The 23919-nt window shown below is 59.6% G+C and overlaps 2 protein-coding genes and 2 long non-coding RNA genes across 6 annotated transcripts; 3 read left to right on the forward strand and 1 right to left on the reverse strand.

Moving 5' to 3' along the window:
- Positions 1 to 6230, reverse strand: ENO3 (enolase 3). Of its 3 annotated transcripts, none has more exons than XM_072977297.2 (12): positions 6141 to 6230; positions 5188 to 5274; positions 4935 to 5030; positions 4186 to 4244; positions 3373 to 3442; positions 3063 to 3196; positions 2396 to 2618; positions 1484 to 1681; positions 926 to 1127; positions 629 to 737; positions 448 to 506; positions 1 to 315 (listed from the first exon to the last, which is right to left on the reverse strand). In XM_072977297.2, the coding sequence occupies exons 2-12, from the start codon at positions 5270 to 5272 to the stop codon at positions 246 to 248; spliced, it is 1305 nt and encodes a 434-aa protein (XP_072833398.1). In that variant the 5' UTR covers positions 5273 to 5274; positions 6141 to 6230; the 3' UTR covers positions 1 to 245. The 3 variants fall into 3 exon arrangements, with proteins under 3 accessions (XP_072833398.1, XP_072833399.1, XP_072833400.1); XM_072977298.2 differs by having other exon boundaries at positions 6145 to 6228; XM_072977299.2 differs by having other exon boundaries at positions 6129 to 6212.
- A 1163-nt stretch (positions 6231 to 7393) lies between these two features.
- LOC140701411 (uncharacterized) lies at positions 7394 to 10063 on the forward strand. The gene is made up of 2 exons (XR_012080346.2): positions 7394 to 7506; positions 8606 to 10063. It is a non-coding gene; the product is annotated as an uncharacterized LOC140701411 (long non-coding RNA).
- A 7447-nt stretch (positions 10064 to 17510) lies between these two features.
- Positions 17511 to 23180, forward strand: PFN1 (profilin 1). Its single transcript, XM_020799853.3, has 3 exons — positions 17511 to 18057; positions 21611 to 21803; positions 22735 to 23180. Exons 1-3 carry the CDS (start codon positions 17926 to 17928, stop codon positions 22830 to 22832), a joined length of 423 nt encoding a protein of 140 aa, XP_020655512.1. The 5' UTR covers positions 17511 to 17925; the 3' UTR covers positions 22833 to 23180.
- Positions 18878 to 21355, forward strand: LOC144583714 (uncharacterized). Its single transcript, XR_013537634.1, has 2 exons — positions 18878 to 19319; positions 19748 to 21355. It is a non-coding gene; the product is annotated as an uncharacterized LOC144583714 (long non-coding RNA).
- Positions 23181 to 23919: the final 739 nt, after the last annotated feature.

Raw genomic sequence — 23919 nt, forward strand, 5'->3', positions numbered from 1 at the left:
CACCTTTTGCTGCCTTTTTATTCAGTGCCCCGAGGTAGGTTTTGGGGCAGGCTCTTCAGAGGGGGTGTTGTGTGCATGTTCATGCAAGAGCCGGAATGCAGGAACCACGATGGAATCTGGGCCGCTCTGGTGAAGGTTCCTGCCAATCTTTTGCATGCGAGGCAACAAGTGCAGCGTCTCAGGGAGGTGGAAGTTGGCACGGGCTCTCCCGAGGCGGGGCGGCCACTGTGGGTCGGCGTCTTCGCTTACTTGGCCAAGGGGTGCCGGAACTTGCGCCCGGCGAAATGGGCCTTGTCCCCGAGCTCTTCCTCAATCCTGCAGATGGGAAGATGGGGAACTTGATTTTAGCTGAACTGGTAAAATTAAGAAGGGCAGAACTAGAGAGTGACCCTCCCAAGTTCTTTGGCCACCTTTTCCCAGGAGGGGGGGACTCTCTTGTCCGCTCACCTCATCAGCTGGTTGTACTTGGCCAAGCGCTCTGACCGGCAGGGGGCTCCAGTTTTGATCTGCAAAAAGGCACCCAAACATTGTCAAGGCACGTTAGAGGAGGGGACAGAGAGTCCGAGGGGCCCCCAAGACCTCCAGGTGAGTGCCAGTCTCTCTCTCTCTCTCTCTCTCTCTCTCTCACCTGCCCTGTGCACAGCCCCACCACCAAGTCAGCAATGAAGGTGTCCTCTGTCTCCCCGGAACGGTGGCTCACCATCACACCCCAGCCGTTGCTCTGGGCTAGTTTGCAACTGGAAAGGAATAGAAGAAGGAATCGGTGGGGGCGCTCGGGAGGCCAGCTAGTCTGCCTGCCCCCCACACACACACCAAGGGTCCTAGAACAAGAGGGACCTTCAGCCTCCCTAAAGGCTTCTGCTTGCCCAGCTCGCAAGCAGGCCGTCTGTCCGTCCACCGGCCCTCGCCCCCGGGAAGGACTCACGCCTGGATGGACTCTGTGACGGAGCCAATCTGGTTGACCTTCAGCAGGAGGCAGTTGCAGGCCTTCTGCTCCACGGCCTTCTGGATGCGCTTGGGGTTGGTGACGGTCAAGTCGTCCCCCACGATCTGGATCTGGACCTTAGTCAGGAAGCTCTTCCAGGTCTCCCAGTCATCCTGGTCGAAGGGGTCCTCGATGGAGACGACTGCAGGGCAAGACGGGGAGTGAGCATAAAGGCAGAGCTGCCTCGTGGGGCGGCGTCCCTTCAGCTCAGTTGGGCTTAGAGGAGCAGAGAGCCCCTTATGCTGCGGTGGGGGAAGGCTGGGGACCCAACCCTGGGAAGGTGAGGGATTGCAGGGGTGTTCCTGAACATACACAGAGGGCCAACGTTGCCCTCCCCGCCGACCTGTGCCTTTCCAGAAGGGGGCAAGGGGAAGAGCCAGGACAGCCAACTCCAGCCAAGCCCTTCTGGCTCTTCAAGGGTCAACTGGCGCGTGCAGGGGATTGTCTCCCGCTCCGTCATATGATTCAGGGGAACAGCCAAGCCTCCCTCTTTCTCACCCGGGTAATTCTTGATGAAACTCTGGTACAGTTCGCCCAGCTTCTCGCCGGTGATGTAGCGGTTCGGGTCATCGGGGGACTTGAAATCCAGGTCGTATTTGCCTTTGCGGAAGAATTCGGAGGCGGCCACATCCATACCAATGACCACTTTGTCCGGGTAGCCGGCTTTCTCGATGGCACTCTTCAGCAGCTCCAAGGCTAGTGGAAGTAAAGGCCAGGCCAGAAAGGGTGAGGGAGGGGAGATTAGGAAACTGGGCACGTGAACCACCTATCCAAGAAGCTCCAGTGGGTCCAGAGAAGATCTGGGTCTCCTTTCGTGGACCTTTCTGGGTTGGGCAGGGTGGGGTGACTGTGATGGCAGAAGCCCATGTTTCTTCCGGAGAAACTGGCTGAGGGCAAAAGCATCTCTCCAGCCTCTGCTTTCTGGAGGCAGCCGCTGCTCAACATCCTCTGTTCTAAAGACGAACGGGGTGGGGGTGGGGACAGCAAACAGCCTTCCTGATTTCTCTCATGTTCCCAACAGCCTGGCACTGGTCGGCCCACTTTACACAGGTGAAGCCCACCCAGGCCTTTCCCTTTCCTGTGCCAAGCGGCTGCCCGCGGGCTTTCCCTGCAACCCGGGGCTCCTGCATTTACGGCAGCCAGGCAGCCCCTCCGAGGCCTGTCTGCCTTGCCTTTGGCCTTTCTGGGGGTTCCAATTACAGCCTCTGAGCTAATTCTGGCCCCAACATTTAAAGGGCAAGGTGAGCCTAACTGGAGGGAGGGGGGCCATGAAACACAAGCCCCACTCCCCCCCCATGGCTAAAAGTAGCCTCTGGAGGCTGGGTGGCTTCTGGCTCCCTGCAGGCAGGTGGGTTGGTGGGTGAGCTGGGAGGGGGGGGAGCTGCTCCTCCTCCTCCTCTTCTCCTGTACCTTCGTTGTTCTCCAGGATGTTTGGGGCGAATCCACCTTCATCGCCCACGTTGGTGGCATCCTTCCCGTACTTGCTCTTGATGACGCCTTTCAGGTTGTGGTAGACCTCGGCCCCGATCCTCATGGCTTCTTTGAAGTTGCTGGCCCCCACGGGCAGGATCATAAACTCCTGCATTGCCAGCTTGTTGCCAGCATGGGAGCCCCCGTTGATCACATTGAAAGCCTAGAAAGTGGGGGAGGGGTGTGGGGGGGACGGTTAAGATCTGGGACGCGCCCCCCCCAACTCTACCCCTCTCTTCCCTGCCTTACAGCTCCCATGGGTCTCTCTTAAGAAAAAGCCTCCCCGTCTCCCGGTGCCCTCCTGCCACGTGGGGGAGAAGGGAAGCTCCCCCGGGGACGGCCAGGACCCAGCGGCCCCACGGGGGAAACCGAGGCAGGGCTCTTTTCCTCCGGCCCCCTCCTTTGTGGGGCCCCGTTTTACCTTGGAGCCCCAAGGGGCTCCCCATCGCCCTTTCCCCCAGCCAAAGCAGCCCCCACCCCGGAAGAAGCGACCACCCAGCTCCAACGTTGCAAAGCCCCTCACACTGGAGGGCCTCGGTTCCCCTCCCTGGCTCCCCGCAGTGGGTGTCCCTGATGGCCCTCCGTCCTCTGGTGCCCGGTCACTCACGGGGACAGGCAGGATGAGTTCCTTGTTCCCAGCCAGGTCCGCGATGTGGCGATAGAGGGGGACTCCCTTCTCGGCTGCGCCAGCCTTGCAGACGGCCAGGGAGACCCCCAGGATGGCATTGGCCCCAAACTTGGCTGCAGGGAGGGAGGGAGGGAGGGAGGGGGGAGCACAAGTGAGGAAAGAAGAGGAGGGGGGATGGCAGGAGGGGCCCCTGGTGATCCAGGGGCAGACGAGGACAGCCGGTGGAGGTTCATGCGCACACACACGAATGCCCGCACGCCCCACCCCTGCCATTCCACGTTGCACCTACATTTGTTTTCAGTGCCATCCAAGTCAATCATCATCTTGTCGATCTTCTCTTGTTCAACAACGCTCAATTTCTAGTGGAGAGGAGAGAGAAGGGGGACGCGTCTGCCTAGGCTGATCCGCCACACAGACATTATGAACCTGGAGAAAATGGACCCTCAGCTCGAGGGCTCGATTTAGCAGAAAGCCCGTAAACAGGCTGAGCTTTAAATTTGGTTCTTAGGATTCAGCACCAAGGGAACCCAAAACCAGTCTCAGGGGAGGCTGACAAAAAGAGGGGTTGGCAAAAGGCCGCTGCTCAGAGGGGCCCCCCACCCACCCACCCACACAAGGAAGGGTACCTGGCACTCCTGGCCACCAGCCGGGGGGGGCGGGGGGGGCTTTTCGGGTCATGAAGCGGATGAAGGATTTTCTTAACCCACCCATCTTCTCCCTTCCCTCCCTTCCCCCATGGAAAACCCCGGGGGTCTGGGCTTCCAGCTGGTCTTGCTTTGCCCATGGCCTCTGGAGAGAAGGGCTCCTTCTGGAGGGTTGCGGGACCTGCCACCCCCACCCCCACCCCTTTGCCCAGAGAGGGGAAGACCCTTTTTTGCTTGCTTGCTTGCTTGCAACAGGCCCACTTGGAGAGCAGTGGTGAGTCAAGAGCAGCAGAAAGCCCGGGGCTCAGTGGCTGGGAGGGTGGCCTCCTCATCCGGTGCTCCAGGGGCCGAGCGAGGGCTTCATAGGGGGTGGCCTTGGGCCCCCTGCCGGGCTCCTCTCGTCTTAGGGGCCGAGCGCCTCTCAGGGGGGCACGTGCGTGCTGGCAGCTCCTGCTCACCTTCTCAATCAGGGCGGGGGCGATGGTCTTGTTGATGTGCTCCACGGCTTTCAACACCCCTGCAGGAGAGGCAGACGCTCAGATGGTGAAGGGAACAAAGGGAGGGAGGGAGGGAGGGAGGGAGGGAGAGGTGCTTGAGAACTGCAGGAGGGGGCAGAATGTGGCCAAAGAGGAGATTCCCACCCCCACCCCCCAAGCAGGAGCAGGTATGGGGACGCCTCTCAGGCTAGTGGAATAATCTCCCAACTCAGGCTGTTGAGCCGTTGGGTGTCCCAAGGAGGAGGGACGGGGTCCAACGTGGGCAAGACCTGCCGTGCGGGACCTGAGCAGAACAGCCCCTGGTCAGCGTCTGTCCTCCCTCCTTGATCAAGAGGCCGCTGGTCACCTCCAGAAATCTGTTTGAGCCACCCCGGTTGGCCAGGCAGGACTGCCTCTGGCAAGGGACACACGGTGCCCAGGGGCCAGAAAACAGGAGCCATTCGAAGCCTTGCAGGGCACCCCTTCCAACCCAGGATGGCACCTGTGTGTTCATGAGCCGCCGGAGGTGGGGAAGCCCGCCCTTCCGGCTGGACCCAGGCGGGCAGCCTTCCCTAGAAGACCCTGCCTGTGGGCCACCCCCACCCAACTGCAAAACTCACCACCCTCTTTCCCTCTCCCCCCCCCCAAGCCCTTCCGCCTCCCTGGCTCCTCTCCAATGGGGGGGGGGAATGGCCCTTCTGGCCTCCTGTCCCCTCCGCCTCCCCGCTCACCTTTGCCCAGGTATCTGGCTTTGTCTCCATCCCGGAGTTCCAGGGCCTCATAGATGCCGGTTGAGGCACCGCTGGGAACAGCAGCCCGAAAGCGGCCTGGTGGGGAGAGGAAAACGTCCGGTCAGCCCTTGCCCTCCCCCGCCCGCTCGCCCCCCTGCAGAGGCAGGCAGGCCCCTAGCACCCCTTCCTTCACCCAGACGAAGATCCAGCTTGCCCCCCACCCCACCCCACCCCACCCCCCGGTGCCACTCACCCTTGGCCGTGTGCAGATCAACCTCCACCGTCGGGTTGCCTCGAGAGTCGAGGATCTCACGGGCGTGGATCTTCTGGATTGACATGGCTGTGGGGAAGGAAGGAGGCAGGTGATCCATGGGGCTCCGGGGGGTGGGGGGTGGGGGAGAGGAAGTCGGGCTGAGCCAGCAGCAGGCACGGCTCCCGGCCCGGAACCCTCCTCCTGGGGTCCCTTCCCAAGTCACCCCCCTGCCTTTTCCAAGGGAGTTACCACGGGGCCATCACATGCACCCTCCCCTTCCCAGACCCTCTTTGCCAGCTGGTGGCGGGGGGGGGCTTTGTCTTGCATGCTGCGAGGGGGAAGGGAAGGGGCAGCTGCCAGGACTATAAATAGCCTTCCCTCTCATTCACAAACACACACACACACACACACACACACAGACTCTGTGTGTCCCCTTCCCAATCCAGGCAGGAAAAGGTCACCCCTCTAATGCAAGGCACTCAGGATGCTGCAGTGGCTGTCTCGGGGGGGGGGCATCGGGAGGGTCCCTTGCCGGCACCCCCACCTTGCAACCTCAGACCCATCTCTGCCCCCTCACATTTCTGAACACTTGCAATACCCTTCGGAACTGCAAAATAAGCCTCTGGCGGCCAAAGGCTCCTACCCACCCGGTCAAGTGGAGGGGATCGTTCAAAAGGGAAAGCAAAGCAGGGGTTTTGCTCCAAACTGGCCGATCACCTATGGGGGTCTCCCTTTGAGGTGGGCGGCTGGGAAGCCTAGTCCAGAAGCCCCCCCCCCCGCCCTCCCTGTCTGCAGCTGCCAATGTATTTCAAGCCTGGGGTTGCCTGGGGAAGTGCTCCAGCAGAAGAATACCTCCCCGCACGTCCTGGGCTACCTACCCCCCACCCCCTGCCACACCTGGGAGTGACCCCCTGTGCTCCCTCTCCCCAGGGAAGACTCACTCGCTCACTCACTCACTCGCTGGTTGCTGTGGGGATGATGTGGGGGGGTCAGTGGCTGCAGCAGGGAGATGCCGGCAGTGCCCAGGCTGGTCTCTGACGCCTGGCCTTTATACTGGGGAGATCTGGTGACAGTCCCGCCTACCCTCTGTCCCATTCGGGGCCCTCCTCCCAAGCAGGCCGGTGGGAGGGCAAGCCGGCGAGGGGGCCGGGCAGGCCGGAGGGAAGAACGGGATGGGACCAAGGGGGGCAGACAGGTGGCACACACCTTCCCCCTCCCCCATGGCTGCTCAACAGCCCAGCCTTGTCCATTCCCCTCCCAGGGAGTCAAGGAAGGAGGAAGGGATCCTGCCCCCCCCGTGTCTCCCCCCCCCCAAATTTACCTGGCTGTGCTTTGTGACTCTGTCCCTGCAGGTAGGGCTGAAAGGAGACATGTAGGCAAAGGGCAGTTGGGTGGGTGGGGGACAAGATAATGTTGCACTTCATTGACTGACTAACAATTGTATTTCAAGTTGAGTTCCCCCAGAATAAAAACCATTTTCTCTCCCCCCCCCATCTTTGCCAACATGCTGAGAAAGGGGGGGGGTAAGACAGTGATGGTCTGTGGAGACTGGCCACTCTGCCCTGAGTCACCTCCCCCTCCCCTTGCAGAAGGACTTCCTCTGGGGCTTTACCGGGGGGGGGCTGAGAAAGAAGGACCCCCTGCCTGCCGTCCCAGACAGCCTCTGCTGTTGCAGCTGTCCTGGGGGAGGCCAGGCCAGGCCCGAAAGCGCCTCTGGAAAGAAGGACTTCAACCTGACGCCAGACACGGGTCTCGGATGCCCCCCCTGCTCTGCCCAGTGCCTGCCCGCCTGCCCAGCTGGAGCGTGACGTGGTTCGTGACCCAGGCCTGTGCCCCGCTGTGTGCCAAGGGGCAAGCCTGGCTTGAGCAGGGAAGGGCTGCTCTGCAGAACCTTGCACCACCGCGTTTGGGTGCCTGGCTGGGTCAGAGCCCGAGGGAGAAGGTGGCGCTCAGCATCCTGCCTCCCAGTGGGAAGGAAGGAGAGAGGGAGGGAGGCTGGGCGCAGAAGGGGGGGTCCTCTCCCCTCCCCTCCCCTGCAACGGGTGTTTTGGGGCGAGAAAAGAACCTGCAGAAAGAGCTCAACCCAGCCTCTGTGTGCGGAAGGAGCCTCTCCTCTGCGGGTGACCCTGACCTCCTCTCTTTATTCCTCTCGTTGCCTGTGAAAGCTATGATGCCGGTGACGGTGAGTGCCTGCCTCTCATGGGGGCAAAGGCATGCAAGCATTTGGAGCAGCAGGTGAAAAAAAGGTTCTCTCATCGGATGGACCTCCAAAACGTGGCCTCCGACTGAATGACACGGGATGTGTCTGTGGAGGTGGAGGTAGGCTACTTCAGTTGTCAGGATTTGCCCCTCACACTTGCCACTCTTCTGGAGTGGAAATGGAAGCAGGTGGGTTGATTGGGGGGGGGGAGATCCAGGGTATGAGCGGCGTTCATGGCCAAGCTCCGACCGTCCTGGGCTTCCCCTCGGTGTGGCTGAACCACCCTCCCTGCCGGGCCTTTTGCAGGGCTGGAAGGGCCACGGAATGCTGCGGCCCCCCCACTCCCCTTTACCCACGAGGTGCTCCCTGGCAGGATCCTGTCCTCTGGCCACCGTTCTCCACTGCCCAGCGCCTCCCAGACACCCCCACCCCCAGAAGGAGCAGGTCCCTCCTCTAATGTCTTGGCCTAAATTTAGAGCGCGCTAAATGTCAAAGGGACCATTCCAAGCCGCCGCTTAAAGGACGAGCCGGTAACCTTAGCTCCTGCTCACCTTTCACAGGCCTGGAATGGGGGGTCCCACCTCTGGGGGGGGGCTGTGGAGGAGCCCCCTGCCTCCCCCCAAGGCACCCAGGATCCTTGAGCCGGCCTCCAGGGCGGGTGGGGGTAGGGAGGCAGTCTGATAAAGGTTCTGGGGGTTGGAATGGGAAGACTCGAGGTTTGGAACACGAGCTTAAGGTTCAGCCTCTGGTGCTTCTGGCAGAAATCAAAGGTGAAGCGGATCCCTCCTAAGAGGAGCTGCAGGGAATGATGCATGGATGCAAAGGAGACCTGAGGCGCGTTGGGAGGCCAAATGCAGTCTTGCAAAGAAGGGCTGCAGAAGAGAGAAGCTTCCATCCCCCCCCCCCCAGGGATGTCTGAGAAGAAGAGTGCCGCGGGCCTTCCCCAGCTGTCCATGCAGGGGAGGGGGAGGCCTTTCTCTCCCCTTGGGATGGCCTCCGAGGGGGGGGGGGAGGCTGCGCCAGGCAAAGGTCACGGGGCTGTAGTTTCCCGTCTTGCCCTTTTGCCCATGACTCCTGGCATGGGGTTTCATTGGGGAAGGCAGTGCCTGCTTATGGGGTTGGCAGGTGGGGGGGGGGAAGGGTGGCAACACCTTTCAGGCCGAGCACGTGGCGCCATCTGGTGGAGAGTCCTGATTTCTATCCGTTTTCCATTTGCAGGATCCTGCCATGACATGCAAGAGGCTTCAGAGTTAGAAGAAGACCAGAACCATCTTGCACAGACAGCCTAAAGTGGCCGCACGGAGGGAGACCCCAAAGAGGAAGACACGTGGGACAGGTTACTGGGGGAGGGGGGAAGAGAGCAGCAGGCACCTTTTCCCTCCTGAGGTTCAGGAAACGCTGGAAACAGGAGGAGTTAGTCCCCCCAGATGCTGCCAATATTTTTATTTTCTTGTTCTCCCTCTCCCTCTCTTTTTCTTTTTTCTTTTTTCTAAATCACCACATGGTCCTAGGTATTGTTATGTAGGGTCTGTGGGATTTTTCAGTTTAAACTCGTAAATCGCCCAGAGGAGGGCATGCCTTAAGCTTAAGGGGATGTCTTCGGACAAAACGCCGGCTCTACGGCTTGAAAACACGATGAGCACCACCCCCTCGGGTCGGACGCGACTGGACTAAAAATGTCAAGGGGAACCTTTACCTTTACATGAAACAAAGGAAGGAAGGAAGGAAGGAAGGAAGGAAGGAAGGAAGGAAGGAAGGAAGGAAGGAAGGAAGGAAGGAAGGAAGGAAGGAAGGAAGGAAGGAAGGAAGGAAGGAAGGAAGGAGGGAGGGAGGGAAGGAGGGAAGGAAGGAAGGAAGGAAGGAAGGACTGATGGTGGATAGAAGGAAGAAGGGACTGATGAAGGAAGGAAGGAAGGAAGGAAGGAAGGAAGGAAGGAAGGAAGGAAGGAAGGAAGGAAGGAAGGAAGGAAGGAAGGAAGGAAGGAAGGAAGGAAGGAAGGAAGGAAGGAAGGAAGGAAGGAAGGACCGATGATGGATAGAAGGAAGAAAGGACTGATGAAGGAAGGAAGGAAGGAAGGAAGGAAGGAAGGAAGGAAGGAAGGAAGGAAGGAAGGAAGGAAGGAAGGAAGGAAGGAAGGAAGGAAGGAAGGAAGGAAGGAAGGAAGGAAGGAAGGAAAAGAGAGTGGAAAAAGGAAGGAAGGAAGGAAGGAAGGAAGGAAGGAAGGAAGGAAAGCAAGGGAAGGAAGGAAGGAAGGAAGGAAGGAAGGAAAGCAAGGGAAGGAAGGAAAGCAAGGGAAGGAAGGAAGGAAGGAAGGAAGGAAGGAAGGAAGGAAGGAAGGAAGGAAGGAAGGAAGGAAGGAAGGAAGGAAGGAAGGAAGGAAGGATCATCCCCCTTTTGGGATGCTGGATAAGGCAGGCAAAGGGGAAGCTGCCCTGGTGCCAATCTTGTTATCGCCTAGGTACTGTAAAAAAAACCCACTCTTTTTTTTATTTATCTGGTCCTTTTAAACAGACCTGCTTTGTTGACCTTTGCTCTTCCCACTGTATTTGCCTAACTATATACTTTGAAGGTAGAAGAGAGAGAGAGAGAGAGAGAGAGAGAGAGAGAGAGAGAGAGAGAGGGAGAGAGAGAGAGAGAGAGAGAGAGAGAGAGAGTGAGTGTGTGTGTGTGTGTGTGTGTGTCCCCCACCCCGATCCACAGAGACAGACAGCGTCTTTACTAGCTCCAGCTCAATGGTTTGGATTCCCCCCCCCCCCGGATGTAACGAAAGATTTTCTGTCTGTTCCGACATCTTGTGAATCAAGCAAGGGGCATGGACGTGGGTCTGTCCTTGCCAGGCTTTGCCCCAGATTCGCCAGAGCAATGGGGCAAAGGCGCCTTCTGCCCCTGGAGCTGGACTGGGAGGGAAGGGGAGGTGCAAAAAGACAAGCACCCCGTTTCTTAACCACTAGCCCCCCTCCATGGGGTACATAGTCTCTAGATCCCCCCCCAATTCTATACCCACAATCTACTGGGGCAGCTGCCGGTTACCTCCAGCAAGGCAGGCCTGTCCCCCACAAACCCCCAGGCCCCGTTGCCATAGTGACTCGCTCCATTACCCAGAGTTCTCCAGGGCCCGACGGCCCCAAATCAGCCCCCCTCGTGGGCCTAGTCTCTCCCCCCCCTTTAACCCCCTCTCCATCCTTTATTGCCCCAAGCCCCCTCCCCACCAAAACAGACCCTCCCTTCTTGGCTGCCATTTTCTAGAGCTCAGCCCTCCCCCACCAAAACCCCAGCATTTCCCCACAAGGGAGTGGCTGAGGGGACAGCCCCCCCCCATTTGGAGCCAGGATCGCGAACCCACACTTACACCCAGGAGGTGACGACCACATTTAGGGTGAAATATGGCATCTGGGGGGCAGTGTGTGGCACAGGCGGGGGCCCGGCTCTGTAAGAACCCCCCCCAGTCCACACCTACCCTCATGGGTTTGCACACACTGGCCTCACACCTTTCTTGAACCCTGGCAACGACTCAGCAAGAGGCAGATTGGTTTTCTTCCCCCCCTTTTTTTTGCACTGGGGGGGACAGCGGGGGCAAGGGCCGGTGCGTCTGAGTCCCCTCCTGACCCAAGGGGGGTCCTTCTGTGCTGGGGAGCTCCTTCTGACTTATGGCTGCCCTCACAAGATGTCCCTTGAGATGGTCAAGGGGCCGTTGGCTCTGGCCATCCCTGCAAAGGGGGGGGGTCCGGGGTAGGACTGGGATTTTAACCCAGGTCTCCTGGTCTTGCGTCCTGACCCCCCCCCGAGCTCTGGGGGGGGGGGTTGACCATCCAGAGCAAGGACTCTGCCTTAAACCCTGTTGGGCCGCTTTCCAAGGCTCCCGCTGAAGGCTGCTGTGTAAGTCAAAGGCTGTCGCACTCTGGCACGAACCTCCTGGAGCGACCGGCGCCCCCGGCCTGACTTCAAACCTCTTGCTTTGCTTTGGTCGCTCCTTTGTGGAGCTCACCCCACCACCACCACGTTCCGGCCAAGGGACCCGTTCTATTCCCCCCATTCCCCCCTTCTTTTCCTCGCCCTCACCTGTGGTTGCCGCTGAGGGTCAGAGCACTGGTGTCTCCTCTTGGTGTCCAGGGAGCCACTGGGCCACCCTCCAGCCCCTTCAGCCACTGAGGCCCCTGGCATTGTGACATCAATAATGGTGCCCACCCACCCATCCCCGGTTGCCCGGTTGCGGGAAGGCTGGGGGGGGGGGGAGAGAGGAAACAATTCCTCTGGGTTTTAACTCTACTAAGAGTATTTTTATTTATTTATTTATTTATTTATTTATTTATTTATTTATTTATTTATTTATTTATTTATTCATTCATTCATTCATTCATTCATTCATTCATTTATTTGAATTTATATCCCGCACCATCTGGCAACCAGGCCACTCTGGGCGGCTAACAACAATATAAAGAATAAAATTAAAAAGACAATAAAAATTAAATAACATATGACAAATGGGATAAATTAAAACAGATGGCAATAAAAAGGTGGTAAAAAAGGGTGATGGAGAGGATGGCAAAAAGGATGGTAAAAAGGGAGGGCGAGATCCTAGCGCTCCAGGAAAGCCTGGTGGAAGAGCCAAATCTTCAATGCTCGTTTGAACCCATCCAGCAAGGGTGCCAGGTGGGGATCCCAATAGGCAGGTTGTTCCATAGGTGGGGGCCAACCACGGAGAAGGCCCGGTTTCTTGTTCTTTCCCTCCGGTTCTGTCCTTCGGGGTCAAGGCCCTCAACCCCCCTCCCTGTGAAGAACGGGTACTGTATTACGGACAGATCTGGCCGAGAGCAGGCATTCCAATAGGTACCGAGGTCCTAAACCATTTAGGGCTTTGAATGTTATCATCATAACCTTGAAGTCCATGCGGAAACGAACCAGTAACCAATGAAGGGTGGCCAGAGTGGGGGATATTGCTGGAATTTCTTCACCCCATTTATTAATCCGGCTGTTGAATTCTGGACCAGTTTAAAGTCTCTGCATCAACCGGAGTAGGTGAACCTCATGGTTCAGTTCAGCTGAAGGCAGGTGTGCTGTCTTAGCCTTGCCCCAGAATGGGGGGGGGGCTCCTGGTTCCCAACCCTCCTTGCCCAGTTCCCCTCCCCTTTGAACCCTTGCTTGCAGTAGAAGCAGCATAAACACTACCTTTGCAGGGAACCCATGTGGCTGGACAGCCGGCATCTTGCTCCCCCCATAACCCCCTCACATGCCTTCCAGGTTCAGTCCTGGCAATCGGCCCCCTCCCCACCAGTCAGGAGGTTGTGATCAAGGGGGTGTGGCACAGAATCCCCCCCCCATCAAGTCAGGCAACTGTTGGTCTACAGGCAGGGGGGAGGGAGGGGGCTAAGCTTGCAAGCTTTCCTCTGGGCAGGGAAGGGGCTTCCCCAGACGTTGACTGCCTTAATGTGATCTTAGGACCCACTTATTTTTCTGGTGGGCTCTCAGTGTTTTATATTTTTGCCAACAAGTAAGGACTTGTTTGTTTGATTATGCACTTTTCTGACTTAGCCTTTTTTAAATGAGTTGCATTAATGGATTTTAGAGTTTGATTATTTATTACCTTTATTGACTTCCTTGTATTTGTTTTTATTGTAAACTATTTTGATTTTTTTTAAAATGAAAGGTATATAGAAATACTGTAAAATAGATCGATGTAAATAATCAATAAATAATTTTAACATCACCACTACTGGCTGGGGGGGGGGCAGAGGCTAGGAGTTAGATTCCCCCCTGCCCCCGGCCTCCTTGATAGAGGCTGGGCTGGATGATCCGTAGGGTCCCTTCCAGCTTTGCAGTTCTATGATGATAATGAAAAGGCAAATTTATGAGCTTCCACAGCTACTGCAGCCACACACCCTGATCTACGCTGCAGTGCATTTTAAGGCAAAGGCGGAAGGAAGGAGAAGACCGAAACAGGTTATCCTGCCACCTTTCAACAGCTGATATCTTGTTCTGTCCTGGATGAAAGATGGGTCTGTAAAAGCCCAACAGCTTGTTACTTCGGTCTGACTTACAACGTTCGTTCTCTGCTTTGTGTTCCCCTCGCCCTCCGGACCAGAGGAGCAGCTCCCCACCCCACCCCACCCCTGGCCTGCTGGGTGAGTTTTGGTCCATTTCCACACTCCTTTTGGGTTTGGCATGATCGGTTTTCAAAGAATATCTTGATTAAACCCCTTAAATGCCAGTCTAGTCTTCGAGTCTTGGAGGGCTCTCCCTCACGCTAGGTGTCACATGACCACCGACTGTGGTGTGTGTTTTTTTGGGGGGGGGCGGGGGAGTGAAATTTGCACATGGCATCTGCTTCTTATTTGATGGATGGCTGAAGACCCCCTGAATTGTTTCCTGTGGCAGCCTTTAGGACCAGAGCAAAATGCCAGAGGCACGGGAGGGCTATCAGGAGACAGGTCTTGTGTGCTCCCAGAGGTGAGATCCGGGAAGCTGGACTAGAGGGGCCACCCTTGGCCTGATCTAGCAGGACTCTGCTTATGTTCTTATGACACCTTTTCTGCACCTAACCGAAGACTTGAGCTGCTGCTGTTCTTTGCCTAGGGTGCAACCTCAGTTTAAGCGGCAACTTTCCTGAGGTTTCCCTGTACCTTTCTTCCAAGTCAGACTGAAGCTCTTAAGTCCTGAGAGAAGGCAACAGGAAAGATGCCGCTTAATTAGCAGCTCTTTCTTGACTGAGAGATGGAGAAGAACAAATGAAGTCTCCCCGAGTGGAGAGGTGCTACCTTAAAGGCTGATTCTTAAAGGCTGCAGGTTCCATTTGGCGAGAGCAGTGGAGGGGTGGGTGTGGGTGTTTCTCCCCACTCCCCAATGTCCAGCCTGATGAAGTGTCTTAGGGACCTAGAAAGCTTGCCTTTGAAACGCAGGTCATAAAGTTGTAGAAAGGTAACTTTTTTTTAAACTTCTGACCCCACCATCTAGAAAAGCTGGGATAGAAGGGAGGCATGGATGCAGAGCAGAGGAGAACGGGAGGTCGGTCCTGGAAGACAGGAAGTCATTTTTGAGTCTGGCTGTTTTTCTTGTGGATGTTGGAGAAGGCGGCAATAATTGGGTAACCGCCACTGAGCACGCAGGACTGCACAGAGGGGTCCTGGGCCGAGGGCGGGAGGGCGGGAGGAGGATCTCTCACAGTGTTTAACTGGATTAGCTGGGGCGGGACTCGCCTCAATCAAGGAGGCATCAAAGGCTGCTAATCCCATCAACCTCCCCATGGGCTCAGTGGCTCAGGCGGCAGACGCCGAAAGGCCTTCGGAGGCAGAGCTGTGCCTTTTAGGGCCTCCTCGGGAGGAGAGGCCATCGCCCCTGGCCTATGGGGGAGGCCCCGGCATCTGGGGCCAGACAAAGTCGTTTCTTTGGGCCCATATGGAAAAGGGTGCTGAGAGGGACAGCTTGCTCCTTCCAGGACGGCAAAACTTCCTTCTTCCAGAAGGAAGGCAAAGCCCCTCTCCTCTGGACTCAGAAGATCCAAACCTGAGGGACGTGGCCGAGGCTATGCCCGGTGGAGAAGAGGTGCCACGGCATCTGTCCTTTTCCAGGCTGAGAGAGCAGGGGGGCGGCTGTGGGGGGGAGACAGCTAGTCCCCATCTAGGGGTGATCCAAGGGTGTCCTTTGCCCCTTGCCCTTTGGAAAGAACACAGGGCCTCTCCACACGGCATAATATCATCATCAGGATATGGTCTTAATGTGGTAAGCCGCTTTGGGTCCTCTTGAAAAGGAAGTGGGGTATAAATACTTTAAACCAATTGATCCACAATGAATGATTGCCCACCACTCATTCCACCCTTTTTTGTCCAAACCCCGCTCCCCCCTCCGCTGCACAGGATGGAATGGCAGCTTTGCCACATGCTCTCGGTGGCTCTGCCACAGGGAACAGGAGGAGCCGGCTTTTGCCTCTAGCAGGGGTTAAAGGTCAGGGTGGGAAGGGGGCCGCTGGCTGGGTGGCAGCAGCTCCCATTTCAGCCGTATTGGCTGAGGATGCCAAAAAAATTTTTTGGGGGGGGGAATGACCACAGGGTAGCCAAGGGCTCCCACAGTCTCTCTCTCTCTCTCCAGACTAGCAGAATGGGCAGTCTGTGTGTTTGTGCACGCACACTCATATGTGCATGTGGCTATGGTGCAGTTGGAAAAGGGATTACAGAGATGCCGATGGGGCTGGGAAAAGGACTCCTCCCCCCTAGAGGGTCCATAGCGGGGTCAACTGATGGCATGGGCTCCTGCTGGGTAGCCGCTCCACAGGAACAGAACTGCCTTGGCTGCCACATGGGCGGTATACAAATCAAATAAATCAATAAATCAACCTGGCACCATGTGAAAGGCAGGAACAGTGAAGAAAAGGATAAAAAAATTGAAACTGCTAATCTCATGTCTTCATATAAATCCTTGGTGCTATCTGGAACACTGGTCAGAATCCTGTTGCTTATTCTTAGTGGCATAGCTCAGATAGCCTAAATCATGGGATAAATGTTGTCACACATCCGTCATAGGACTTGCCACGTGACAGGGAATATGTACAGCCTTTGATTCCTCGGAAGTGCACAGCCCTGCTGGGAAGTTCCAGCTTCCAAGCCCTGCCACCGGGCCTGGGGAGCCGCTGCAGCAAAAGCACCCAGCTGGCCAGCCACACGGGGGCCTGGCGGCTCTCCAGCTGCCCGCTGGGCACCCTGCTCCCTGGCTTTGGAATGTGCTGCCCCAAGGAGCCGGCTTGCCCCACCCCTCCTGCCCTTCCTTAGCCTGGCACAGACCTTCCTCTTCCAGCAGGCCTTTAAGCAGCCCGGGGTCTCGGGAACATTCTGTTTCTGAAATGTAGATATATTTTTAAAATGTTTTCATTTTTTCCAAGTTTTTTTTAAAAAAACTTGACTAGTGTTTAATTGCTTTTTGATGTACTGTATAGTTTTGTATAGTATTTTTAGCGTGTTCTTATCATATGATTTTAATTGTGAGTTTACCGTGCAGGGCTTCTGGTCATAAATAGTCTATCTTAACATTTTTAAATTCTTTTAATTTTGTCTACATTTCATATAGGTCCATCATTCTAAACTGTGCAGAGCTTGTCTACACTGACTTCCAGCCAGGGCTCTCTATTAAGACCACCCAAGCCAAAAAAGAGAGAGAGAGAGAGAAAGAGATGAGTGGCGATGCTAAAGGGGAAGCCAAGCTCCCTTCCACGGAGCCCCCCCTCCCTCGGCCCTCCTCCAGCCTGGGCAGGTACCTGGGGCTCAAAGCTTCCCCCCCCCCCCCCGGTCCCCTGGGACTAGCAGCTCCTTCGAGATGCTTGGCCCACTGACTTCGGAGGAAGCCCATCAGAACTCAGCGGGCCTCCCCTCGGGGCAGGCGGGGCAGCGAGCAAAGCCCCCGTGGAGGACGGGTGGGTGCCGCACGGGGGAGACCCTCAACCCCCCCCCCGGGGCTGCCAGTCGGGCTCCAGGCCTGATTCAGGAAGAGAAAGCGGGGGGGGGGGACGGAGGGAAAAAAGGCTTCCTCTGGCCGGGTCCCGCCTGGGCTCCCCGTCCGAGGCCCCGGGCTGAAACAAAGGCCGGGCACTAGTTGCCTGCCCCCCCCGCATCCCCCGGTTTCAGTGGGAAAGCTGATTTGTGGCAGAGGGCAAGGAAGAGGGCGGCGCCCGCCCCGGGTCTGCCAAGGGGGCGGAAGGGGGGTGTCGATCCACCAGGCAGGCAGGCAGGCAGGCAGGCAGGCAAGGAGCCCGTCTTCCGCAGGGGGGCCGCGGGGCCGGCCAGCCCCCTTCCCTCCCTCCCTCCCTCCCTCCTTCCCGCTTGCCTGCCTCCCTCCCCGGGGGCGCCGCCCTTCGCTCGCGGGAGGCGGACTGGGGTGGGGTAGGTCTGACCCCCCCCCCGACTCCCTCCTCCGGCCGCCCATCCGCCGGTCTTCCCCCCCCCCCTCTCTCTCGCGCGCGCGCCCCCTAGCGGGCCTGGCCGACCTGGCCGCGCGGGGCCACGAGGGGAGGGGAGGGCAGGAGCGGGCGCGTGCCCGGCGGAGAGCCCCGCCCCCTGCGGCCCCGCCCTCCGAGGGGGCCCCGCCTCTCCTCCGGTGCCCGCCCCCCTTCTTCTGCTCCGGCTCCCCGGCCCGGCCCGCGAGTCGCTCCTGGCGCGCCCAGCAGAGGCAGAAGAGGCAGCAGAGGCAGCATCCGCTCCCGCCGCCGCCCCAGCAGAGGCAGAGGCAGCAGCAGCAGCAACACCTCCTCCTTCCTCCTCCTCCCGCTCCCGAGGAAGGCCTTCCTTCTCCGCCGAGCGGCGACCCGACAGGCCCCCTCCCCGAACCCACCCCGTGTGCCTTCCCTCCGCCTTTGCGCACGGCCTCCCTCCGCCGCCTCCTTCCTGCCTTCCTGCCTTCCTTCCTCTCTCTTCCCCTCCCGGGCAGGCGGGCGGGCGCGCGCGTGTGCGTGAGCGAGCGAGGGAGGGATCGAGTGGGGTTTCGGGGCCGCTGCTCTTCCTGCCTGCCTTCGGTCGTGCTTCTTGCTGCTCCTCCTGCTGCTGCTGCCTCTGCTGCGGCCATGAGCGGCTGGAACTGCTACATCGACAGCCTGATGGCCGACGACACGTGCCAGGACGCGGCCATCGTCGGCTACAAGGACGTGCCCTCCGTCTGGGCCGCGGCCCCGGGAAAGACCTTCGCCAACATCACGGTGAGCCCGCGGGAGGCGGGCGGACTGGGGGGGGGCGGCGGCGGGGGGGAGGGAAGGGCAGGGCAAAGGGGGGTCCTGAGCCTGGGCCAGAAGGGAGGGAGGCCGGGCGGGCGGGGCGCGAAGAGAGGGGGCGCGCCGGGTCCGTTTCTTCCTCTCTTTCCCCCCCCTCCCGCTCGCCCCGGGGGGGGGACCTTTCGCCCCCGCAAAGTTTCCCGCCCGCCTCTCCTGCCCGCCCGCCCGCCCGCCCGCGGGGCTCCTTTGTGCTGCCCGGCCACTTCCTCCTTGGGAGCCGGAGCCGGGCGGCCTTGGGGGGGGGGGGGGGGAAGAGGGAGCCTCCCCGCCCTTCTTCCTCGCACGCGCCTCCTTCCCGCCTCGAGGGCCCGGCCGTTGGGGGGGGGGCGGAGAAGAAGAAGAGGAAACGGGGAGGGAGGGCGGAGGAGAAGGGCTCCCGCCGGGCTTTCTCCCGGGGCCAGCGCCCCCCCTCCGCGGCCTGCCTGCCTGCCTTCCTTCCGGGCGGGGGGGGGGCTCGCCGGGGGCCTCTTTGTGGTGCCAGACAGGATGTGCGGGCGGGGGGGGGGACGGGCGGGCCAGCCAGGGAAGGGCCGGGAAGGGGGGGCGCGGCGGGGAGCGGGCACGGAGCCCCCTGCGCTCCCGGGCTGGCGGCGCGGGGCCTGGCCTGTCCCGGCCTTCGCTCGCCCGCCGCCCGAGTGCCACGTCCCCAGGCCTGGACGCCTCCCCGCCGGGCTAATCGGCGCGCCATCCGGCCGGGAAGGCGGGCGGCTGGGCCACCGGCGAGCGGGCCGCGGGGTGGGTGGGGTGGGGTGGGTCTAAAGGGGGGGGAGAAGAAGAAGCGGCACCTTCCTTCCAGGGTGGGGGAGGGGCGAACTTTGGGGAAAAGTTCCTTTCTTCCCCCCCCCCCGGCAGTTTCCGGAGCCTCCCTCCCCCTCTCTCCCCTGTTCGGAGGGTGTGTGTGGGGGGGGGGTCGCCGCCCTGGGCCTCTATCCCGGCTCCCGTTTGCCCCCCCCCCTTTCCGAAGCTGCTGGGCCCCTTTTCCGCCCCTGGTCCCGCGCCCCCCCTCCCAGGGGAGCTGCGGTGGGGGTGGGGGCGCCCCCTGCTCCTCCTCCTCCTCCTCAAGCCCTAACCCTCCACCCCCCCACCCTCCCATCCCCCGCGAGTGAAGTGTAGGTCCCGGGGGGGGGCAGCCCCACCGCCCTCCATAACCCCGAGACTACTCCCGGTCTTCAGCAGAAATGCGGAAATAGGTTTGCACAGAGGGCGGGGGGGGGTCGAAGGGTGAGGGGGCCCCCCCGAGAGAGAGAGAGAGTCCGTCTTGGCCGGGGGGGGGAGTGCGGGGGGGGGAAGAGCGGAGACTTCGCCAGCATCTCAGGTTTCTTCCTATTGTGCAACCAGCCTGCTCGGGAGGAGTGGCGAGGGGGCTCCCTGGACAGGCACGGAGACCCCCCCCTTTTCCCGAGTGGGGTCCCTGCTTGGGGGGCTGAGGCGGGCGGGGGGGGCAGCCCAGAGGGTGACCAAGAGGGAGCAAGCATGCCCTGGAGGGGTGGGGGTGGAGGCAGAGTGTCATCTTGGTATTGAGGCCGGAAGTGAGGGTTTGTCTCCCTCTTCCCCCCCCACAAAGAAGACTGCCCCCCCCCAGTCAACTTCCTCCCCTCCACCCCCCTCCTTCTTCCAGCTTTTCATCAGCAGTTGGAGTGTGGACTGGCTGCAAGTGGGCCCGCCGGCGGGCGAGGGATTGCCAGCCGGGCTGGCCTTTCTCTCCCTACTCCCAACTTGGCCGGCACCAGGAAAGTCAGCCCCCTTTGGGGGAAGTTGTCTTTTTTTGGAGGGGGGGAGTTGGCTTGACATGGCCCACGGGGTGCCCGGGCATAAGCTAAGGGCTTAGGGTTGCACTTAGAGATGGGGTGGAGCCCCTGCTAGCAAGACCTGGAGGTGCCTTGTTGGGGGGGGGGGAAGAGAAGCACAGCCTTGCCTTGGGGGGGGGCTGCAAGAAGGAGGAAAAGAACACATACACAAACACCCAGAAGCCCATTTTGCCCTCTGCTTTTGGGGTGGGGTCGGTGCCCTTTCAGTTCCTGGCCAGGCAAGTGGGGATATTGCTTGAGGTCATGAATCGGCCTCACCTGAGAAAGGCGGGGGCGGCAAGGGGGGGGGGCTCAGCCTCAAGACGCCCAGAGAGACCTGTGGGTTGGGGTCATCCCAAGCCGTCCCGGTGCCCACCCGGCGGCCGCCGAGGGAGTTCCCACAGAGGGACGCCTGGAAGCAGGCCGAGAGCCCAGGGCTGGGGTGCGGGGGCTCCTGTTCCTGGCCATGGGCCGTGAGGGGCCCTCGGCCTCTAGCCCAAGAGGAGAGCGGCCGTTCCTGTCCTCCTCCTAAGTTGGCAGCCATCTCTGTGTCTTGTGACAGGGAGTTCCACAGTTTAGGTTGTACTGCACTGGCGGGGGGGGGAGCTCCTCTCTTCTCTGGCCTGAGTCATCTCCCATTCATCTGCACATGTTTAACTCTGGTGGGTGTTCCTCCCCCCCCCCCCCCCCCCACGCTGGGAGGAAGAAAGTTATGGGAGGAAGAAAGCCGCTGCTAACACACTTCCTCTGCCCCAAACTTGGTAGGCCTCTCTTGTGTCTCCACTTCCTCTCCGCTGCCCCCCCCTTCTTTTTTTTCCACCAGAGCGCTCGCTCGCCTGCGAGGTCTTGCTCAGTTTCTGTGGTAAATAGAACATGAAGCAAGCCATGTTAGGAGGCTTCCTTGCGGGCGGGCGGGCGGGCAGGGCTGCTGCTGCTCCCTCCTCCTGAGCAGGGGGGGGGTCCTCCCTCTTCCTTCCTTCCTTTTAGGGTGGAAAAATGCTCCCAGGATCTCCTCTCGGAGTTTGGACGCGGTGTCGCTCTCTCTGGCATGGCCGGCCGGGTTGTGCTGGAAGGGGCCTGGCTGGAGGGTCTGCCCAACAACGGGCTTTTGGGTGCAGCTTCTCCCTGTGTACTTTGGAGGGGGGGGGCTCTACTCCATCACAGGGTGCTGCTCCAGAGGGTTTTGTTGGGAGGGCCTTGGTGATTTTCTCCTCTCCTGACAAAATTGTGGACTCACACACACACATACAGACACACACTCTCTCACACACCCCCTTTATAACGTCCTGGCCAGGCCAGGAGACAGAAGAGGGTTTGTTTGGCTGGGCAACAGGTGGTCCTCTTCTGGCGGCAAACAGGTGGGGCAGCTCTCTTGGGGGAGCCTCTCCTCCACCCCCCCACCCCAGAAAGTCCTAAGTCTTGCACAACACACTTGCCCCTCAACAGGGAAGGCCAGTGAGGTGAGGCTGAAGGGCCCGTGGCCCCCAAATGGAGGGAGCCCCCCACCCTCCCCAAAACCATAGAAGCAGCACTAATGCGGTCTGATTTGGTGGGGTGGAGGGGCTGAGAGAGGCATTGCTGGAGGTTTCGTCTGCGGGGGGGCGGGGAGTGGCACTGGGGCTCTCGGCTGTGCATGTCGGGGGGGGGGGGACAGGATGGCCTTTCCTTACTCCCCGGTCGCTCTGTCCCCACAGCCAGCGGAAGTGAACATCCTGGTGGGGAAGGACCGGAGCAACCTGTTTGTGAATGGCCTGACGCTGGGCGGGCTGAAGTGCTCCGTCATCCGGGACAGCCTCCACACGGACGGGGAGAGCACCATGGATCTGAGGACGAAGAGCAGCGGTGGGGGCCCCACCTTCAACATCACGGCTGCCATGACCAACAAGAGTGAGTGGCGGGGGGGGGGGAGGCGGAGGGCAGAGGGAGAGAGAGAGGAAAGGCGCAGGAGATGCCGCCGACCCCCAGCAGCCCTGATTCCTTGCAGCTGTCGGCTGGGGCTGCATTCCTTCGTTAACCCCCCCTTCCCTCCCTCCCTCCCTCCCTCCCTCAACAGCTGTGGGCAGAGAGCCTCCGTCCACTCTGGGTGGGGGCAGTGTGGCCTCATCCAGATCCTCTGGAGATAAGGAGGCCACTGTCCCAGGCCGCCTCCTCCAGCAGCAGCAGCTGGAGAAGGCTATAAATCTTCCTAAATGGGAGCCCAAGAGGCAGGAACTGGAGGGAGGGAGGGTGGGGTGGGGGGGGATGGGAGCTGGCCAGGATTCGGGTGGGAGGCCAGGATCAGCAGCCGCAGGGGTGCTGTGCTCTCGTTTGTTTTTTTCTTGCTCCCGAGTGGGAGCTGGGGAATTCAAACCCAGCCCAGCGACCAAAGGGTTATTACGGGAAGAATGGGTTGCCTCACTGATCAGCACACATTTCACCATAGGATCACTTCTGGTGAGCCACAGAGCATATGCAACACAACCGAGGTGGCTACCAGGTTTGGGCGGCTTCTGCCTTGCCCCGCCCGGCCACTCTTCCCCTGCACTTCCCTAAAGCAGAGCTCAGGGCAGGCTCTTGGTGCCCTTCCTGGTGGCCCTCTGCCCATTCTGCCGCCCGCGGGACACGGGGGCCCCCAGCTCCGTGCTCCCCGGCCAATAAAACGTCTTCTGCCCGCCCTGGACCTTTGGCGAGGGCCACCAGGTGGGCCCTTGGCCAACTCTGAGGGCACCCTTGGAGGGTGGGCAGGCGGGGGCGGGCGGGTGGGCGGAGGTTTTCCAGGTGGGCTTTCATGGCAGTCGCCCTCACGCCGCCGCGTTCTTCTTCCGGTCTTCTTCCACAGCGATAGTGCTGGTGATGGGCAAAGAAGGGGTCCACGGGGGCTGCGTCAACAAGAAGTGCTACGAGATGGCCAACCACCTGCGGCGGTCGCAGTATTGACGAGCCCGCCTCGCCCCACCTGCGGTACTACTGATGGAATGGTGTAAGGATGTCCGAGGTGGCGGCGGCTGCCCGGGGGCCCCGGCCTGACCATCGTGGGACCGACCCCGGCGCCGGATCGCCACATATTCCAACTCCCCGCCAACTCCCCCTCCCTGCTCACAGCCTTCCCTGGTTTCTACAGTTTTTTTTTCCTAATTCTGTTCCTCCTTTTTCTTTTTGCCATTTTGTTTTTCTATCACAAATCCTTATTGCTGCCAAATTTTCTGGTTGTTACAAGGTGTAGTTTTTTTGGTTAAGAAAACTATATTGGAACAAGAAAAAAAATAAAAGAAATTGAATACTGAAGTGTGTGTATGTGTGTGGAAGAGAGAAATGTAGGTTCCAGAGGTTGGGGGGGGGGGGGAGAGGGAAGGGAGGGGAGCCGAGATAAAGGTTCCTGCCTGGACACACAGGATCGGAGCCCGGCCCTTGTTTGGAGTTGAGAAAACAAGAGTGAAGCAACCGGCAAGCAGGAGGGACAAGGCGGGCTTGTTCATGCAAACAATGGCCGTGTTCTGGCAGAGAAGCCATTGTCCTTCGGCCTCTTTTGTGCTCGTGCGAGAGACCAGGTCATCTTTGGGTGGTGCTGGCGAAGGATCAGTGAAGGGGACCAGCCCAGGGCAAACAACACTGAAGAGGTGCGGGAGGTGGGGCTGGTGCAGATGTGGAGCCTTGACAGGCGCTCAGGGGTGTGTGTATGGCCATGACACAGCTGGGCATAGAAGCCGGTGGGGCATTTCTGAGCCCCCCCCCCCGCCAGTGGGACGGAGACACACAAGAACAAGACCACTACCCCACGGCAAACAGGCAGGAGGCTTCTGATGCAGGAGACACTCCCACACTGAGGAAGTGGCTGTGAAAGTTTGGTCTGCTACCTTGCAGTGGGGGGGGGGGAGGACACGGATTGGTTTTCCCCAAGTGAGAAAGAGCAGCCCATCCTTCCACGTCAGCGGAGTGCCCTGCGTACCGCTCTGAAGGGCTGCCGTGGTGTTGCTTGGGTGGGGTTCCTGCAGGCCAGGCCATCTTTGCCAGGGCGCTGTGCGAG

This window comes from Pogona vitticeps, chromosome 6, assembly GCF_051106095.1.
Source record: "Pogona vitticeps strain Pit_001003342236 chromosome 6, PviZW2.1, whole genome shotgun sequence".
Lineage (NCBI taxonomy): Eukaryota > Metazoa > Chordata > Lepidosauria > Squamata > Agamidae > Pogona > Pogona vitticeps.

Coding starts and splice junctions, on each gene's coding strand:
- PFN1 (XM_020799853.3), top strand. CDS start 17,926: ATGAGCGGCTGGAACTGCTACATCGACAGCCTGATGGCCGACGACACG. Junction 18,058..21,610: donor AGACCTTCGCCAACATCACG/GTGAGCCCGCGG, acceptor CTGTCCCCACAG/CCAGCGGAAGTGAACATCCT. Junction 21,804..22,734: donor GGCTGCCATGACCAACAAGA/GTGAGTGGCGGG, acceptor CTTCTTCCACAG/CGATAGTGCTGGTGATGGGC.
- ENO3 (XM_072977297.2), bottom strand. CDS start 5,272: ATGTCAATCCAGAAGATCCACGCCCGTGAGATCCTCGACTCTCGAGGC. Junction 5,031..5,187: donor TGATCTGCACACGGCCAAGG/GTGAGTGGCACC, acceptor TCTCCCCACCAG/GCCGCTTTCGGGCTGCTGTT. Junction 1,128..1,483: donor TTTCATCAAGAATTACCCGG/GTGAGAAAGAGG, acceptor CTTGCCCTGCAG/TCGTCTCCATCGAGGACCCC.